At 40.3% G+C, this 18,316-nt stretch overlaps 2 protein-coding genes across 4 annotated transcripts in view; one reads left to right on the plus strand and one right to left on the minus strand.

Annotated features, from left to right (window-relative positions):
• Positions 1-12,543, minus strand: part of MTREX (Mtr4 exosome RNA helicase) — a 49,435-nt gene extending 36,892 nt beyond the window's left edge. The window contains exons 1-12 of the mRNA XM_005241989.4: positions 12,180-12,543; positions 11,665-11,796; positions 9,994-10,060; positions 7,178-7,240; positions 6,526-6,638; positions 5,541-5,715; positions 4,481-4,571; positions 4,003-4,127; positions 3,015-3,113; positions 2,151-2,253; positions 1,898-2,029; positions 646-725 (exon numbers count right to left, since the gene is read on the minus strand). Coding sequence (XP_005242046.1) covers positions 646-725; positions 1,898-2,029; positions 2,151-2,253; positions 3,015-3,113; positions 4,003-4,127; positions 4,481-4,571; positions 5,541-5,715; positions 6,526-6,638; positions 7,178-7,240; positions 9,994-10,060; positions 11,665-11,796; positions 12,180-12,298 — 1,299 coding nt within the window. The 5' untranslated portion in view covers positions 12,299-12,543. The remainder of the gene's footprint in view (positions 1-645; positions 726-1,897; positions 2,030-2,150; positions 2,254-3,014; positions 3,114-4,002; positions 4,128-4,480; positions 4,572-5,540; positions 5,716-6,525; positions 6,639-7,177; positions 7,241-9,993; positions 10,061-11,664; positions 11,797-12,179) is intronic.
• A 154-nt stretch (positions 12,544-12,697) lies between these two features.
• DHX29 (DExH-box helicase 29) overlaps positions 12,698-18,316 on the plus strand; it is a 29,673-nt gene continuing 24,054 nt past the window's right edge. For 2 of the 3 annotated variants that reach the window (XR_008744892.1, XM_055791523.1), the window contains exons 1-7: positions 12,698-12,936; positions 14,117-14,190; positions 15,004-15,117; positions 16,122-16,251; positions 16,636-16,778; positions 17,408-17,533; positions 17,975-18,101. Coding sequence is in view for 2 of the 3 variants with exons in the window: in XM_055791523.1 (XP_055647498.1) it covers positions 12,747-12,936; positions 14,117-14,190; positions 15,004-15,117; positions 16,122-16,251; positions 16,636-16,778; positions 17,408-17,533; positions 17,975-18,101 (904 nt within the window). In the remaining variant the exon portion in view is untranslated. The remainder of the gene's footprint in view (positions 12,937-14,116; positions 14,191-15,003; positions 15,118-16,121; positions 16,252-16,635; positions 16,779-17,407; positions 17,534-17,974; positions 18,102-18,316) is intronic. The other variant, XM_055791522.1, reaches the window with a different exon arrangement.

Below are 18,316 nucleotides of genomic sequence, written 5' to 3' on the forward strand. Positions count from 1 at the left end.
GAGTAGGCAAGGCCAAAAATTAAATGGTTGGGTTTTTTTTCATGGACAAATTGCCATGCTCACAACAAAGATCACTACACTAAGCAATTATGGACACAAATAAATAAAAAGTGGGAAGAAGTTAATAGTTGTAGTATTTGTTACAAAACTACTGAATCCTATAATATCCTGTCCATTTGGAAACTTGTATTTTCCCACTGTAAAGATAGTCACTGCGCGTGGTCATTATACAATAAATTAGAATGCAGATACATCAATTCAACAATTTGAAAGGCTCAGCAGTCAATACTTCTAAACTGCATACTGCACTCTCGTTTGAACTATTTCCAGACAGTTTTAACCCAGAGATATCTCTTTATAAGCCCTTATGTTTACTTAAAAACTTTATTAGAAAGAACATAAAACACAGGTAGGAACTCCATGGTTAATTTTGGCATGTGTCATTCACTGGAATCACACAGATAGGAATTGTAATCACTGAGTCCTAATTCACAATGCCAAGGAACAATGAAAGAGATATTAAAACCCAAGGAGATGAATAAGAACATCCAGTTTATGATTTCTGTATGCACTATTAAAGACCCACAGGCTCAAAAGTTGCAGAGAACAGGACAGCAGCAGCTACACCTACTCAATCTCACTCACCTGAGGAAGCTTTTTATCTTCATCTGAGAGACAATCAATTGCATTATTGAACACTTCTTCAACCATCTTTTTTTCTTCATCTAAGAAGGCAATTTGTAAGTTATTACAAAATCTAGAAGGCTAATACCATATGTAAATAAAGTGTTACCACATTCTAATATTTACAAGAAGTTTACAATAAAAATAGTGTGGAAGAGTGAAGTCAGCACAAAACCACCCACATTGAATCAAGACTTGAATGCAAGCCTGAAGGAGCCTAACAGTAACCAGCAGTAGATGCTCAGGGAAAACAGAACAAACCTTGCAGAATAATCCAAACTTCAGCTATTTCCAAGCTTGGGATTTCTGAGTTTTATGTACTTTTATTTCGTAAACTTCCCTGTTTCTCTTCTACATACTATTCCCTGTCTGCACAGATACTGAGGTTTCTCCTCCTCCCTGTTGATTCCCAAAGTTTACACTCTTTCTACTTAAGTAATACAAGTATGAAGAATATGTATTCAAAGGTATGATTGAAGAAAATATAAAAATGCATTTCTGCACTTCTGCCAATCTTTACATTTTCTGACAGAAACAGCTGCATTATTTTGCAACACTGAACCAGAATGTGCAAATACCAGAGCAAGTAAGGAAGCAAGAACCCTGAACAGTTCACAAACATGAAATGTTAAGTTGCTTTACAACAAATCCCTTATTTTTGTTACAATTCTTAACATTTCTGAGAAGCAATGTATTAAATCTATTTTACAAGCTTGGCCTTAATGCAAAATGAAAAAGTCTTCTTTGTTTACCTTTTGGGTTTTTGAGGACAAGGTGGAGGAAGGGAACAAAGAAAACTGGATTGGATAGTTGAGAAAGAACAGTCTAGTGGTTTGTTATACAGTTGTTTTGACTTCCAGAAAATAGTCTTTTTTCTAATGGACATAACATGAACATTCTGGGAAATACATTTGTTATGATCAGTCTTCTCCCATTACAGATAGAATTTTCCAGGAACTCTTGGGCTATTATTACAGTGAAAGAGGATTTTTGAGAAAGAAATAAAGTTTAAAATAGAGGAACAATTCAACATTTTGATGGTCAAGTACTTTTTGTGCACCAACACTCTCCTACTGAAACTAGCATGATGTAATGCACATTTTTCATTTGTTTTTACACAAAAAGTCCCAAAAGAAACAGAAGTAACTAACCAGAATAACATTTCACATCAAACCACAATTGTGAATAAACCTGTATTTTTATTTATCTGTACCTGTATTGAAATCTAACTTTGTCATCTGAAGTGCATAGGCTTCACAGTCTTTCTTACTGAAGCTGAAAATAATGACAGGTTGGAAATTCCTTTCCATGATCATCTTCACAATTTTAAAAACATTTGAAGGACCTGCAGAGAAATTATGTTAATTTAAATGTCAATTTAGGAAAAAGGTATCTTATGGAATAACTGAGACACAAGCACAACTTTGTTGTATTATACATTACTTTAGAATGTGATTCAAACTCACCTTTTGTTCCTCCTTTCCTGCCTCTCTGGTCCCCTTTTGCTAGGTCTCCTGCATCTCTAAGTACTTGCATTGCTGTATTAAAATTATCTTCTCTGAAATCTCCCTAGATACAAAACACAACTTTTGTAAGCAATTACTTCTTACACAGTTCACTTAAAAATGCTTAGTGCTTTGCGTAGCCAGTACCATTACCCTATATTTACAGGCAGAAGCTAGCAGCTGAGTTTACTAGGTCAATGTCACAGCTCAGAATTACATTGGTGGCTCTGAAGCTACTGCTCTTTGTTCTAACCACCAAATAATCAACCATGGTAGACCTGCTAACTGACACAATAGCAAAACTAACTTTTAGGAATGTCTACAGGAAACTACACTGCCCAATAAAGACCTAGCTTCAAGTGCAGTACTGTTTACGGCATTAGCTACTGCTACTGTGCAAGCCAGTATGAATTTTAAACAAGATCTTACTTCACCTAAAACTACAAAAATATTTTGCCCCCTCACCTGAAGTAAAATTTAAACACTACTACATTTTCTTTTGAGTGAGAAACAGTTAAAGAAACATTGGCTACTTCATAGATTTACAAAAAGCAGCACACGCTTTGGAAAACAAGGCAAGGATGAGGGCACTTAAGGTATCTCAGCAAAATACTACTCAGCTGACTACACCACATTAGACAGTAAAACCAATCTCTTCTATAAGACTCCAAAAATCTAACAGCAATTTAGAGATCACTGTTGCCCATTTGTACCTCATTTGAACACAAACATCCTTTGTACAGCCAATCCAAATCTGGCTAGAGATCAAACGCGTGACTGATATGCAAGGAAAATGATCTTTCCAAAAACCTGAATATTCCTTACATTTTCATCAACAACCAGATGGAGTCCATCTCCTCCTGCTGGGAATATATAATGCTGCAGTGGAGTGGGTCGATAGTCAGTGTAAATCACATGGCAAGGCTATAAAGGAAGAACAGCATACACATAAATAGTTAATGTTTCTCATTGTATTGTAAATTGTTTCTAATTGTATTGTAAAAATGCTTGATGGAAAATCCAATACATTATTATTAAAATAGATCTTTCTAAAAGCCAGAAAGTAAGAACTCACAGAAACTAAGGTAAAAAAGTTTCTTTCACGAACACTGATTTTGTCCTAATGACACTGCTTAAGAAAATGAAAGTTTGCAAATCCTTTAAAGGAACACAGGTTGGCTACAAAAAGTATTTCTTGTGATCACAAAATGGAAGGATAGTTAGTATGTCCTTCTATATTATTACACAGACTCAAAATCATAGCATCTTCTAAAACCAGAGGAAAACCTGCTAATTTCTATTCTGTAAAAAAGCCTGCAGTATTTCTTACACCACCTAAAAAAGGCAAACAGTCGACTTTTGAAATCATTTAAGGTTTTAATGCATGGAGAAAGCTTGTTTAGAAAAAAAAAGAAACCAAACACTTCCTTTAAATCACTAAATATTATCCACATGGCCTTTTTAGAGCTCTTCAGACAAATTCTCTAAATAACCTCTTATCAGCCCTCTGAAAAATCACCGTACATTCATTGTGTTTCAGCATTCAGCATGTTTGTTAAAATCAAGCTCGTGTCTGAGTAAGTGCGGAAAATAAACTTTAAAGAAATAGCTTTAATCTTGCTATTTAGAACTGACAGCCAGTACAGATGCAAAAGTGAGGAGTACAGCTGGAGAAACCAGGAGTGATCTATACCATCATTTATAAGCAATAAGATGATGACTAAATGCTCAGAAGCTCAATTCTCAAAACCAAAGAGACAGTATTATGCCACATGACAACAAGGATAGAGGTACAGCACATCACAAACATTACCTGTTTGTGAAGATGGCAGATCCATTCAGCAAACTGACGGGCATTTGGAATAGTTGCAGAAAGGAACACATAATGAACATTGTCAGGGAGCAAAATAATTGTCTCTTCCCAAACCACACCGCGTTCTGAAAATGGAAAAGTCACATAAGAAATTTACATGATTAAAGCCTATTTTTCAGCTCTGAAGCCAAAGAACAGCATGCTTAAAGACAAAACAGAACCTAAAAAAATCCTCCCCTACACAAATGGGATATATCAAATGCCTTCAAAGTGGCTTTTGCCTTGGCAAACAAAATGCAGACTGTGATATACAATAACTCTCATATATACATTCAGTAGAAAACAAATCCTGAATGATTTATGCACAAAGACGATTGATTTTAACAGAAAGAATAAAGATTTAATTCTTCATAAGAAAAAAAAATATTCTTAGGAAAAAAAAGATTTCTTAAAAAAAAAAATCACACATTTAGGATACCTGGATCTCTCATATAGTGAATTTCATCAAAAATAACCCACGCAACCTCTCGCATAACCTCAGAACCTCTGTAGAGCATACTTCTCAAAATCTGGAAAAGGAAAGAAAGACTAAGACCCATCACATGAAATAACAAGTCATATGTTACCGAAATGTAAGAAACTGCCAGAATTTTTGGTTCACATTTACATGCAATATGAAAGCTTATTTTGCAAAAAAACTTAAAAGCATGTAAAGACCAGCTGTGAGATGCTTTCCAAGTTGATTCCAATCTAACATATCTCATGATACGAGATGAACTGGTTTCCCTGCAAGTACAGTGAAGGAATATGCACAAAAAGACCACTGTTTTCTTCCCAGCCTCCATGTGGCAGCGTATTTGTTACAGGTCTACAGATCTACTTCTGCCAAGCCACCTTCTTCCCTCACCCTAAGAGATAACCTCTCTGTGATTAATAGGAAATCTTTTGTCAGAAATCAAGTCATCCTGTCTCTCCACCCAATCTTCCCCTACCACAGTTTTCTCCTTAAGACTATACTCCTGTGAGGTCAAGACAGAAAAATTCCAAATCATGGCTGGACAGGTATCTGCAACAGAAATATGACAAAAACGTGCCAACGGTACTTTGTTACCTAAGGTAAATGCTATATATTCCTGGAGTACTAGCGTCTAGCATGAACCATTCAACTACCACTCAATGATTTCCCTCTCCTCATTTTGTTTCCCTAGAACAAATTCAGTAAATCTGACTGACTTTCAGTACTTCACATCTAACCAAAGAAAACTCAGCGTCTTGAGCATTCAGGAAATTAAGTTATGCCTTTCTCCATGTAAGAATGAAAGTTCTTGACTGACAGTCCAAAGCATGAATTTACAGAGATTGACATATTTTTTCCAATAACCCAAAGTTAAAACATTAAAGAGAGGCATAATGAACTCTGTAACATCTTCTATACTAATTGGGCTAACAGTAACTTTTATCTTTTAGTATCAGACCTTCTCAGTCAAAAAAGAATAGAAGAAAACACAGACAGATTAAGAATTAATGTCTGATCTTACCTCTGTTGTCATTACCAGACAAGAAGCTGTAGGATTAATAGTGACATCTCCAGTCATCAAACCAACATCCTGAAATTCTTCATACATCTCACGGTACTTCTGATTACTCAAAGCTTTAATTGGACTTGTAAATATCACACGCTGTTTCTCCCTCAAAGCCAGGGCAATTGCATACCTGTATTGAAACATTGTACATATTAAAGTTGTCAGGAAGACATTCAGAGCATATTACTTTCCTCTAATCCTCTACTTAAAAACATAAAATAAAATATGCAATTTAGAACACCAGTGGAACGATATGAAGCATCTCATATCTAGATTATTAAGTTCAGTGCCATCTGAACTATGTATGCCTCTTTGGAGATTGACATATCATTGACAACAAGTTAACTCAAGTTTTTGGACATCAGAGCGCATCTAGTTTAATCTAAAAATCAAATTATCACTGTCTTATGACAAATTATTATTATCTGAACACAAGCTCTAATAAACCTGCAAGTACATTTCACTTCTCACCTCAGGTCAGCAAAGCCATTCCACTGTCAGATCAAACCCTGACAAAAACCATATACTATCTTTTAAACATTTCCTGCCCAGTAAACACAAATTTGCAAATTAAATCAAATCAGCACTTCTGACAAAGCAAACACACAAGAAACTCCTTGTTAGTTAAGGCCAGAAGCTAGAAAACAAAGGTATTTTTTCTGAATTAACGCAAAAACTTAACTTTCAATCTATAGAATATCTTAATAAAACAAGATTGTTTAAGCCTAAAGGTAAGCTTAAACATGAATTAAGCCTTTCACTATCCACTGAATATGAAAGAAGTAATTTTTATATTCAAGAGTAGTCAATTCCATTCTAACATACTGATGGTCCAAACTTTGTATCAAGAAACTGAGACACAACAACAACTGATGGTTCAACAAAATGACACAACAAACCACACCATTCTCTTGTGAGAGCTTGTCAGAAAACTACTTACTCTGCACAAACAGTTTTACCAGCTGACGTATGAGCCGACACTAACACAGACTGGTTATTATCAACACAAAGAATAGCTTCTCTCTGAAAGGCGTCAAGAATAAACGGATACTCCTAAAAAGAAAGCAAGAAAAAGCATTACATAATTTTAGCACAAACAGTAACCTACATCTAATTAATTCTGTGACTGATGTAGTGTTCAAATTACAGGCAGAAATAAAATACTATAGATATTTCTAACTTCAGCTGATCTTAACTCAGTATTTTACAATGACTTTGCATTCAAATCATTTTATCTGATACCTCTCCTAAGATCTTTGCTTATGTCTTGCCACATCAAATTAAAATCTTGCTCTGATGACTGAATTTTCTCCGATTTACTAATTTAGGAAGAGAAACTACAAGGTACAATTGAAGCCACCACCCATGTAGAATAGAACTGAAATCACAACAGCCTATCCACTCCATTCAACTGCACCATTTCACTCTACTAAATTTAAAATACAGAAACAACTATCTTACAACAGGCCATCTTTTCATGACAATCTTTTCCAAGATACTTTATGTACTGATAAAGTAAATAATTTTCCCCTCTACCATCATCTACTGCCTAAAGCATATGCAAAAAGAAAAAGAAATGCAATCTATCATACTTTTGCAGCTTTTCCAGTTCTTGGCTTCAAACCTGTGAAGTCTTCATCTGCTGGAAGTGCAACCTATAAAATACATTTTAAATAAAAACAGTTGTAGCATTCATAGTGTCCACTCCAGTGTCAAGGCATGCTATGAAGAGCTGGGCCAAGAGATGGGAAGTGCATGAAAACTAATCTGAATTTCTATTACCCTGTTTCTGTGAGCTCATGTGTCAAGGCTTCCTTCCTTCCTCTCAGTTTTTCAGCCAACATCCCTATTCTCCTGCCCCAACAATGCTCCTTCTCTCCCTTCTCTGATACTCCCTACTGACTTATGTGAAATATTTCTACTTCACCTACCTTGGAACACTAGCTCTTCAGGCCGAGACACAGTCATGGCTTCTGGCCGACGGACATTAAAAGCAATTACTCAGCTCACATTGGTAACACTCCCTTTCCAAAGACAACATATTTATACAGGTAAAGTTCCTGTTCCTGGCCATTATTTAACATTCAACCATACTAAGTATTTAAGCTCTCTTCAGTTAGTAAGTGATGGCAAATGTCTACCAGACATCTCAAGATTACAACAATTCTACAGATGCATGGCTTTAGAACCTGTACCATCAAGAGTAATGAATTTCCTTCACTACAAAGGTCTAATCCAGGGGTCCTCAAACTACGGCCCGCGGGCCCGATACGGTCCCCCAGGGTCCTCAATCTGCCCCCGGTATTTACAAGACACCCCCCCGCCCCCTCCTCGCCGGGGGTTGGGGGGGGAACCAAGCAGCTGCAGATGACTGCCTGCCACTTCATCTGCGCACCGGCCCCTGTTAGAAGTTTGAGGACCCCTGGCTCTAATCCTACAGGGTCCTTGAATGCGACCCTAATTAACTTGAGCTAGTTCTGGAAGACAGCACAGAAAAGAAAACAAGCATACAAGTACAAAGAAGTTAAAATTTACATATCTAATTCTCATAGAAATGTCTTCTGATAATAATCTTTGGATGAAAGATGATTTTAAAAAAAACAGCACTAATATTTCTGATTTCTCATATTTAAAATTGTATTTAATGTCTAGTAACACAATTTGAAAATGAAGTTTTCATTATTTTGCTTTTACATAAAAGATCTTTTTTCCCTTGTTACCAAAACGTAATTTTAAGCAGTGGTCGGTCTTACATGAAAGCCTTTCATTCTTGAACCAGAATAGCTAAATATCTCAACACACTACTTCACACTCAGATCGCACTATGAACACAGACCTATTTTAATAGCCAGTAGGTTTTCCTCAACAACAGTACTCACAATGTGCTTGGTACCTTTCAAATATCGAAACCTATCAACATCATCGAGTCTTTCACAATGACTCATTTTATTGAAGTATTCAAACTACTTCCGATAAGAGATACTGTTAATTTTTCAGGTGCATTTTGTGCATGCTTACTGCCAGGTACAGATCTCAAACTCTTCACAAGTCTGTTCCATCTTAAATACAATATGAAGTAACGTATCAGCATGTAGAAAGGCTCTACAGAGGGATCTAGACAGGCTGCACCAATGGGCCAAAGGCAATTGTAGGAGGTTCAGCAAGGCCCAGTGTCAAGTCTTGTACCTGAGTCACAACAACCCCATGCAATGCTACGAGCTTGGGGCAGAGCAGCTGGGGGGAAAGGGCCTGGGGGGGCTGGTTGACAGCCCGCTGGGCAAAAGCCAGCAGTGTGACCAGGTGGCCAAGAAGGCCAAGAGCATCCTGGCTTGTATCAGAGACAGTGTGGCCAGCAGGACAAGTGACATGATCGTCCCCCTGCACTGGGCACCGGTGAGGCCACCCCTTGAATCCTGTGTTCAGTTTTGGGCCCCTCACTGCAAAACGGATGTAGAGGTGCTGGAGCGTGTCCAGAGACGGGCAGTGAAGCTGGTGAAGGGTCTGGAGCACAAGTCTGATGAGGAGCAGCTGAGGGAACTGGGGGTGTTTAGCCTGGAGAAAAGGAGGCTCAGAGGGGACCTTATCACTCCTCACAACTACCTCAGAGGAGCTTGTGGTGAGGTGGGTGTCAGTCTCCTCTCCCAAGTAACAATCTAGGACAAGAGGAAACAGCTTCAAGTTGCACTAGGGTAGGTTTACACTGGATATTAGGAAAAACTTCTTCACTGAAAGGGTTGTCAAGCATTGGAACAGGCTGCCCAGGGAGGTGGCTGAGTCACCATCCCTGGATGTGGCACAGTGTAGATGTGGCACTTAGAGGCACTGTTTAGGGAGACTTGACAGTGTCAGGTTTACTGCTGGACTCTATGATCTTAAAGGTCTTTTCCACCCTAAACGATTCTATGATAGACTAAGTACAAGCACAATGAACAACTGCCAGTAATACATATGATTCTACACATTCTATGAGGAAAGGCTGGAAATAACATATAATTCTACGAATTCTATGAGGAAAGGCTGTTTAGCCTGGAGAAGACTGAGAGGGGATCTCATCAACATCTACAAAATCTTAAGGGTGAGTGTCAAGAGGATGGGGCCAGCCTCTTTTCAGTGGCGCCCAACGACACAAGGGTCAATGGGCACAAATTGAAACACAAGAAGTTCCATCTGAACATAAGAAAAAACTGCTTTTCTTTGAGGGTGACAGAGCTGGAACAGGCTGCGGTATCTCCTTCTTTGGAGATATTCAAAACCCACCTGGCTGCAATTCTATGCAAGCTGCTCTAGGTGACCCTGCTTTAGCAGGGGATTGGACTAGATGGTCTCCAGAGGTCACTTCCAACACCAGCCATTCTGTGATTCTGAGAAGCAAACCTATACTTTTCATGTGCATTTTCACTGCACTCACCTCATGCGTACAGCCTTCAACAGTTTCCACAGCTTGCACCTTTACTTGAGGCATCAGGTCTGCCAGACTGAAAACACATGAGTTAGGATTGCCAAAAAGGTATTTAAAAAGCCTGTTTTCTTTAAAAATGTGAAATGTTGAACTTCACCTCTACTTTAACTGCAATGTTAAAAAAAAGATGCACAAACATGAAATGAACAGCTTACAGAGGCTAATACCAGGACTAGTACTTGTAAGAGTTAAAATTTTGCTACTACGTAAATTTGAGTTAGCTCCTGTTTTGGGATTTGTAACATCTTAAAACTTGCACCATAAAACATCACTTATATTGCATTTTAAGTTTTCTGATTAAGTGTGGACTTTTTCTCAACACACACCAAAGCAAAATTCGAGACCCATATTCTTGTTACTAGTCAGGCCACCCAATAACAGCAGCCTGAAGCATCCTGACCAGCTGCCTAAAGACAGGACCCCCCACTTTTCCTTACTAGTCCCTTCTCTCATGGCAACAAGAAGAGGCTAGCCTTTCACTGCATAAAATAGTGGATTTTTCTGACAATTTTAACATTCTTAGTAAGGTACTGGGGGCAAGTATATGTTCTACTGAGACCACTAACACAGAAACAGACTTAAAATGTTGACTCTGGCTCTGTTTCACTTCTATACAGGTAGCCTGTGTTTACAGTATTCTGAGAAGTTGTCTCATGACATTCTCATAGAAAATCTTACCATGAACTTCAAGAAAAATTACCATGTAAGACCAAATGACAATCCAGACCAGAATTCTGGCAGAAGTCAATTACACATCACCCACAGAAAGTGTTAGAACATAGCAAGCACATAATTTATATTTTTGTATTAAAGTTTTCCACATCTTGAGCTAGGAGGTACACATCTGCATTTGGCAGCTCTGGATGAACTTTCATTCCATGAACATTCCTAATGATTTTCTGAACCAACATAAACTTCCAAGTTCCCAAGAATCTCTTAAGATACACTCATCTGAAAAAGTGCCTGCATTGTCCCTTCAATCTGTTTCCAAAACCCCTCATAATACCTGTCATGAAATTCTGAAAAGAAAAGAGCAAGAGACACGCAGGTCCCAAAGCACAGACATTCTGGCTTCCCTTCAGCTGCCTTATCTCCTCAGGTGTCAACATACACAAGCATACCCCCCTGTCTGTACTTAAGAATCCAAATATGCTGCAGTTATAACCTTACATGCCCCAAAAGCCTTGTTTCTGTCTCCTTGGCCAAATTCTTCTTCCTGTATTGCAAGCCAATTATGTCTTTCAGTGGCGTGGTACACAGCCAGCCTGCGTCCTCCCATGTGCCTTACTGCTTATGCCTTGCTATATGCCTGAAAGCAACATGATAGCTTTGACCAAGGACCACCAATCCATATGCAGCAACCACAAACACATTAACATTTCATACCGCAGCTGCCTATCTTTCCATAATATTTTAAACATACCCAGTGTTTGTTATTGCTGAACCTGTACCACCAGTATATCCTCACTTATATAAATAATGGAAAATCAATTTCATATGTGAATTCATCTTTAGATGAAAACACTGCAAACCTACTTACATCTACTCTATTCACAACTGGCATAATGCTATCCAGAATGTCTTGAAATTATTTCCTTACATATTAAGCTAGGCACTTACTTAGCATCTTCTGATACAACATCCTCCAATTTTATCTTCTTTGCCAAAACAACATCTTCGGTACTACAGACCTCAGCCTCCCCTTTGGGCTTCCCTGTCGCAGCTACTGAAGATTTTTCCTCCAGTCGTTTTCTGCAACGTTAAGTACACAACAAATTGCCTCTTTTACGTATATATTTGCAGGGAAAAAAAAATCAGGTGTTATACGGGCAACAGTGATCCCACTACATACAGGGCATAACCCACGGAACTTCAGCCACGAAAAACGTTGTGGGTTTTCAAACCACTTCCCGGGTGAGCATGCCTCAAGGTCCCCACGCTTCCCAATCGACCACAGCGCCCGGACCCGGGATCCCAGGGCAGGGCGCCCCTTTAGGCTACACCGACTCCCCGGTCCCGAGAGGATTCAGTAGCTCAAACAAGCTGGCAGAAGCCGGACCCATCAGTGCGGCCCGAGCCTCAGACGCCAGAGCGACCCGCCGCCCTGCTCCCCCGGCCAGCCACCGCGCCCTCACCCCGGTTTCCTGGCGCCCTCGGTGGCGCCCGTTTTGCTCTTCTTGGCCCCAGAGGCAGCGGCGGCGGTCGAGTCATCCTCAAACACGCTGAAGAGCTCATCTCCAAATGCGTCCGCCATCTTCCCCACCGGTCCCACAATGCCCGGCGCGGGACAGCCTCCCCTTGCCCCGCCGGATCCTTTCCGCCCCTACGCCGGCGCTGCACGCCGAAGAGAAACACAGCTCCCCACCACCTCCGAGCACCAGGAGTCCCACGCACGGCCTGGGCCCGGGCCCGATCCCGTTCCCGGTCACACCGCACCAGCGCTGAGGCACCGTGTGCTTCCCGCCAGCCTACGCCCGCCCCGCGCAAGGCCTTCCCACAACCCCCCGCGGCCGGCGGTGGCCCTTGCCCCGGAACCCGCTTTCCGCGAAGCCTGGGAGGCCCGGCGGCGGCGAGACGGTCTCCCTCATGCGTTGACCAATGGGAGACGGAGGGCGGTGCCAAGCCGATGGCACCTGCCAATGGCGAGCGGCGGGCGGTGCCAACCGTGGTGCCCGGATTTCGAGGCCGGGACCGGGGTAGCCATGGGCGGCCGCAACAAGAAGCAGCGGGCGGGCAGCGCGGCCCACACCGCCTCTGCCGCCACCGCCGCTGCCCGGGCGCGAGCCCGAGCCGCTGCTGAGGCTGGCGCTGCTGCCGCCGTCGCCGCGGAGGCGAGCAGCCGAGTGGCGCCGCGGCCGCCGCCCGCTTCCAAGGAGCCGCGTGTCAAGCAAGGTACCGGGCCTCGCGGCGTGAGGCGGCCCGGCCAGGGCGCCCCGGGGGCGGCCGTGCCGCGGGGAGGAGAGGCGCGGGGCGCAGGCGGCAGAGCGGTGCCCAGCTGGCCCGGAGCGTACGGAGGGGCAGTTTCGTTGGGGAGCCGCCGAGGGTGCGGCCTGCCTCTGCCGGGGGCCGGGCGCCGGGCGCTGCGGGAAGAGGCCTGCGAAAGGCTGGGCGCTGCTGACCGCCGGGAAGGGACCCTCATACCCCGCCGGCATGGCCTGGGTCAGGCCTGGGTGTAGCCTGCCTGGCCTTCACGGGTGTCTCTGAGCAGACGAGCCGCCTTGGCATTGGAGTGTCGAATCAGTTACAAAAAAACTGTCATTAGAGTACTGGCAGTTCTTGTGGACAAAATGTTGGTGTGGCACTTTCCCAGAAGTAAGCTGCTTCTGCTGGTGTTCCTTCCATATGTGCTTAAAACCAACGTAAGGTAGACTTGGGATAATGTTTTTTTGCATGTGTCGTGAAAGAAGTCCAGAGCAGTTCCAGGGCTGGAGGCACTTCAGCAGTGTTGAATGATCTGAGGGTTGACTGTTCTGTGCAGCCTGTAAAACTGGTATTCTGCAGCACCGTGAGGTGTCTGGTTTCAGTGAACCAGCTTTGCCAGATGTACTGTTGTAAGGAACACCAGCTGTAGCTTAGGGTCTTCCTAAGCCAAATGCAGTGTTTTTTAAATGCCCTCCCAAACACAGACTACACAAACAGCTGTGATCTCTGCCCTTGGACTTCAGTAAGCGTCCAATATCCACAGCTTTAGTGCAGACAGTTCCATTATGTAGCTATGCATTAGTAATAAACCTCAACAGTTTTCCTTGTTTTGAACCTGCCATTAAGTTCCCTGTTTGACACTCCTTGTTCAGTGTTAAGAGAAACTGAGCCGTCAATCCCATTTCCTCTTACTGTGCTACTTGGGATTTTTAGTTTGTCTGCTAAGAATCACATACTTCTTCACTGTTCCTTGATCAGGAAGGGCCTGTCTGTACGGTTGATTATTCTTATTGTTGTTAGGTACCTGCATATTTCTGGCAAATTAGTATTTGTTTGCACTAGCCTGGACTATGTTATGTCTGCTTTAGCTACTGTAAAAAATGTTCTTGGTGTTCTGCTTATGTGATTGATGGTTATTTGCAATTTGCAGGTCCAAAAACTTACAGTTTTAGTTCAACAACAGATTCCAGTGCTGCTGCAAATCTAGATAAATCTGTTCTTAAGGTGAGTATCTTCTTTAGGTAAAACAACTTTGGTTTTCCTAGTAATAATTTAATAGTAAATATTTCTTATAGCTCTTCTTTAGTATTATGTTGTGGGTAAACTACGTTTGTGTGTTAGATGTGGAGTGTCTTGAACTGGTTATGTTTTGAGTTTTGAGTGAACTCTGAGAAATAGCTGTAACCTAGCAGGGTAGAAGGTTGTCTGTATTTTTTTAAATGATGTATTGCATGCAGGGCTACTAAGAGTTAAGTTTGGGCTTCTGCTGTGCATATGGATTCTTCTTCCTGTCAGAAGAAGAATACAGGGGGTTTTTTTACAAACTCAGTAACTACCAAAGTTTGGTTCGTGTTTTAGAAGTGTTAAAAATACTAGAATTACTAGTTTACTAAAATGATTTTTTTAAGCTGGATAGGGAGGACAGAGTATGACAGATTGTATCTTGATGATCAGATCATTCTATACCAGCTCTTGTAAGCAGAGGAGAAAGGCCTTGTTCTTTCTAGTAGGGTTTTTTTTATTATTTCCTTGCAGTATTTCTCCTGACATAGTAAATTTCCTTGAGGATGTAAATGGGCCTTCTCTGTAATAAGGAATGAATTCTTCCATTTCAAGTAAAGACATACAGCTTGCAGAAGTAGGAAGAAAGTGTCCCTGTTGTAAGAAATGTTTACTGCACTTAGAGAAAGCTGGAAAATCTGAGGTTTGAATGGCAGAGATATTTCTGCATTCTTATTTCCTTAGCCATGAAAAGCATTGATATATCACAAAAATTTGTAATGTTTTGCTTAGTATCAACTAATTTTCTCTGTGCAGGTAATGATAAATGGTAATTTGGAGGAAAGGATTATCGATGTAATCAATGACCATAAAGCCCAAAATGATGACAAAGGAATGATTTCCAGAAGACTTACTGCTAAAAAACTACAGGTAGAGTTTAAAGTGTTGTTCTCTGACCATTGTTTATTTAGAACAAATTTAGTCTGTGCAGTACAAACCAGTGTAGTATGCTTTCCAGCCGTTGCATTAATGACTAATCCAGTGGAATTTACAAGTATACTTATTATGAAAGATGCATCTTTATGCATTCAGTAACTAAAGTTGGAGTCTTCAGACAGGATAGAGGAATAGAACTTAATATGAATGTATGTTGTGTTTTAACCCCAGCCAGCATCCAGGCCCCACACGGCCAATTGCTTGCTCCCCCTTACCCAGAGGGATGGGAAAGAGGGTCAGAAAGGAGTGTAAAACTCAATTTAATGGGTAAAGCAGAAGCCACCCATGCAAGCAAAGCAAAGCAAGGAATTCCCGTGGGCAGGCAGGTGTTTGGCTGTTCCCAGGAAAGCTGGGATCCATCACATGTAACGGTTACTTGGGAAGAAAAACACCATAATGCCAAATGTCCCCCCTTTCCTCCTTCTTCCCCCAGTTTATATACTCAGCATGACGTCATATGGCATGGAATACCTCTTTGCCTAGCTTGGGTCACCTGTCCTGGCTGTGTCTCACATTTGAGAACACACATTTTTGGCTATGATGTGAGAACAATCTCACATCACAGCCAAAACACAGCACTCTACTAGCTACTAAGAAGAAAATTAACTCTATCCCAGCTGAAACCAGGACAATGTATTACGTTTTTAGTTCCATAAAGCCAGAAAATTTTGGGTTTATCTTTCTAACTAGAAAATAAATATGTTCTGTATAAAGGCTGGGATGTAATTTGTTTATACATATGCATACATATTTACAATAAAAACACTGTAAGATCTGTATGCAAAACAGGAGTTCCTACTCAGCCTTCTGATCTGTTAATATATGCTGTTTACCTCCATTTAATGTCAGTTACCTGGTATGTGGGAAGTAGTAGTTTACAAGCCTATGTTACCTTGCTAGATGGAATCCTAGTATTTTCTGACTTTTTTTATTTATAGGATGTATACATGGCTTTACAAAGATTTTCTTTTAAGACTGAGCACATTGAAGAAGCAATGAAAAATACACTTTTATATGGTGGTGATCTTCACTCTGCACTTGATTGGCTTTGTTTAAACCTTCCTGACAGTGAGTATGGTGGCAAAAAATTGACTTACTGTTTTTTGCCAAAGAGTAATAGGACATACTCTGGCATGGAAATGCTTTGTAGGAGTAATTAAATATATTGTTTCAGTAAGATTGGTTGTCATCATGGTGTTCCTCTCCTAGATGCGCTGCTGGCTGGTTCTTGGGTATTTTTTTTAGTGTATAAAGTTTTGTAGACCTCTTGTTCCTACTTATAGAGTGTTATGGAAGTCCCAAGCAAATACTGGCTTATCTAAATGCTGAAGCCTAATTTTATTTCAAGCATGTTGTCTTTATATGTTCCTCTGGTTGGCTCTCAACACACTGTAAAAGATTTTCAGTAATTATTATTGACCTATTCTGTGACATGGGGTTTTTATTTTGAAGATGCTTTGCCTGAAGGTTTTAGCCAGCAGTTTGAAGAACAGCAACAGAAACCTAGAGCAAAATTTTGTTCTCCTGTGTCACAACGTGAACCTCCACCTCGCTTAGCAGATAACAAAAGGAAAGAAAATGTCTCTGCAACTAAGGTGATCTGAGAAATTAATTTGTATTTACTGGGGGGGAGAGAGAAAAATACAGAGTTTGCATTGACTTACAACACTGATATGAAAAACTTCTGAAAATATGCTGTGCTTAATAACTGTCACCCATGTTATTTTAACCTCAGTAGAATGGTCATTTGGAGGTAACTTTTTTTTCACATGGAGTCTAGAAGGCTCTTGATAATTCATTTTTGTGTTAAAGCATAGCTTAATTTTCTGCTGGAAGGGGTTTGTTCTGTTTATTTACAAATGGCATTTCTTACGTACTTGGATGGATTTAAGTTTGCCTGTGTACTTACAGTGGTTAGATTTCTGTGGTTATTGAATCTTAAACCTAGAAACTGGACAGATTTCTCGCAAATTGTATTTTTTTTTTTCTTACAGCAGTTATAATTGTTCAGGTGTTAAGATCTATGTAAGTGTATCATGAGATGTTTACGCCAGTTGGAGAAGTTTGCTCCATGGTTTCTTGTGTTATTTAAGTCATATAACTTAAGGAGGTTTTATGTATGTATATATAATCTTAAGCAACGGTTCCTCAATGCTGACAGAGAAAGGCATTGCTGTTTTCACTTACTGTTATAATTACTTTTAATTTTCATTGCTCTTCCTAGGAGAGTGATGTGGAGAAGGAGAAAGAAACTAGTGTGAAGGAATGGATTTTACGATATGCTGAGCAACAGAGTGATGAAGAGAAGAATGAATCTGTAAAAGAGACAGATGAAGAAAAGTTTGACCCAGTAAGACAAAATAATGTTTCATGGAAGTATTTCAAAAACTAAGTCTGGTACATCTGCAAGTGATGGATCTCTTTTCTTAAAAATTGGGGGTTGAATACTACTTTTATGTTACTTTAATTTTACATTTGTAGGCTACTGAAGTTGTAATACAGTAAAAGTTCTCATTTCCAAAGTTGTTTTTTCTCTCACTTTTTTTTTGTATTGCGTTCAAAATACTGAATGCATTGTGCTGGAACGAAAATTCTTGAAATGCATTTCAGATTAGAAAGTGACTGTCAAATTCTAGAGGTTTTGACTATTAATTACGTACACAAAGTAGGAACAACTAGTTTTTAAGCTTGTTGTAGAGGACAAAAAATACCCACTTCTTTATTATGAATTTCATTACAACTGACAAGCATACAATATTCCACTCATAATTAATAATTCTGTTTGAAATAGAATGAGAGGTATGTACATCTGGCTGCCAAGCTTTCAGAAACAAAAGACCAAGCAAGCATCTCCAAGCAAGACAAGGACAAGCAAGGCCAGAAGGTAGCGCAGGAGAAAATAAGAAGAATTCAGCAAGGTAGAGTTATGCAAATTATCTGTGTTTTTATTTCATGGCCTGCATATTTGTTAGGCAAGTAACTCTCTGAGTTAAATTGAAATGATTTAATAAATTTTTCCACCACTGTGTGAATTGCATGCTTTCCTGAATCTACCCTTTACATGTGGATCAAATTCTAATAAGTCAGTAACATTTCACTGTTTCTGGTTTTGGGTGCTCAGTGTGAGTTAATA

Source organism: Falco peregrinus, chromosome Z (genome assembly GCF_023634155.1).
Source record: "Falco peregrinus isolate bFalPer1 chromosome Z, bFalPer1.pri, whole genome shotgun sequence".
Classification (NCBI taxonomy): domain Eukaryota; kingdom Metazoa; phylum Chordata; class Aves; order Falconiformes; family Falconidae; genus Falco; species Falco peregrinus.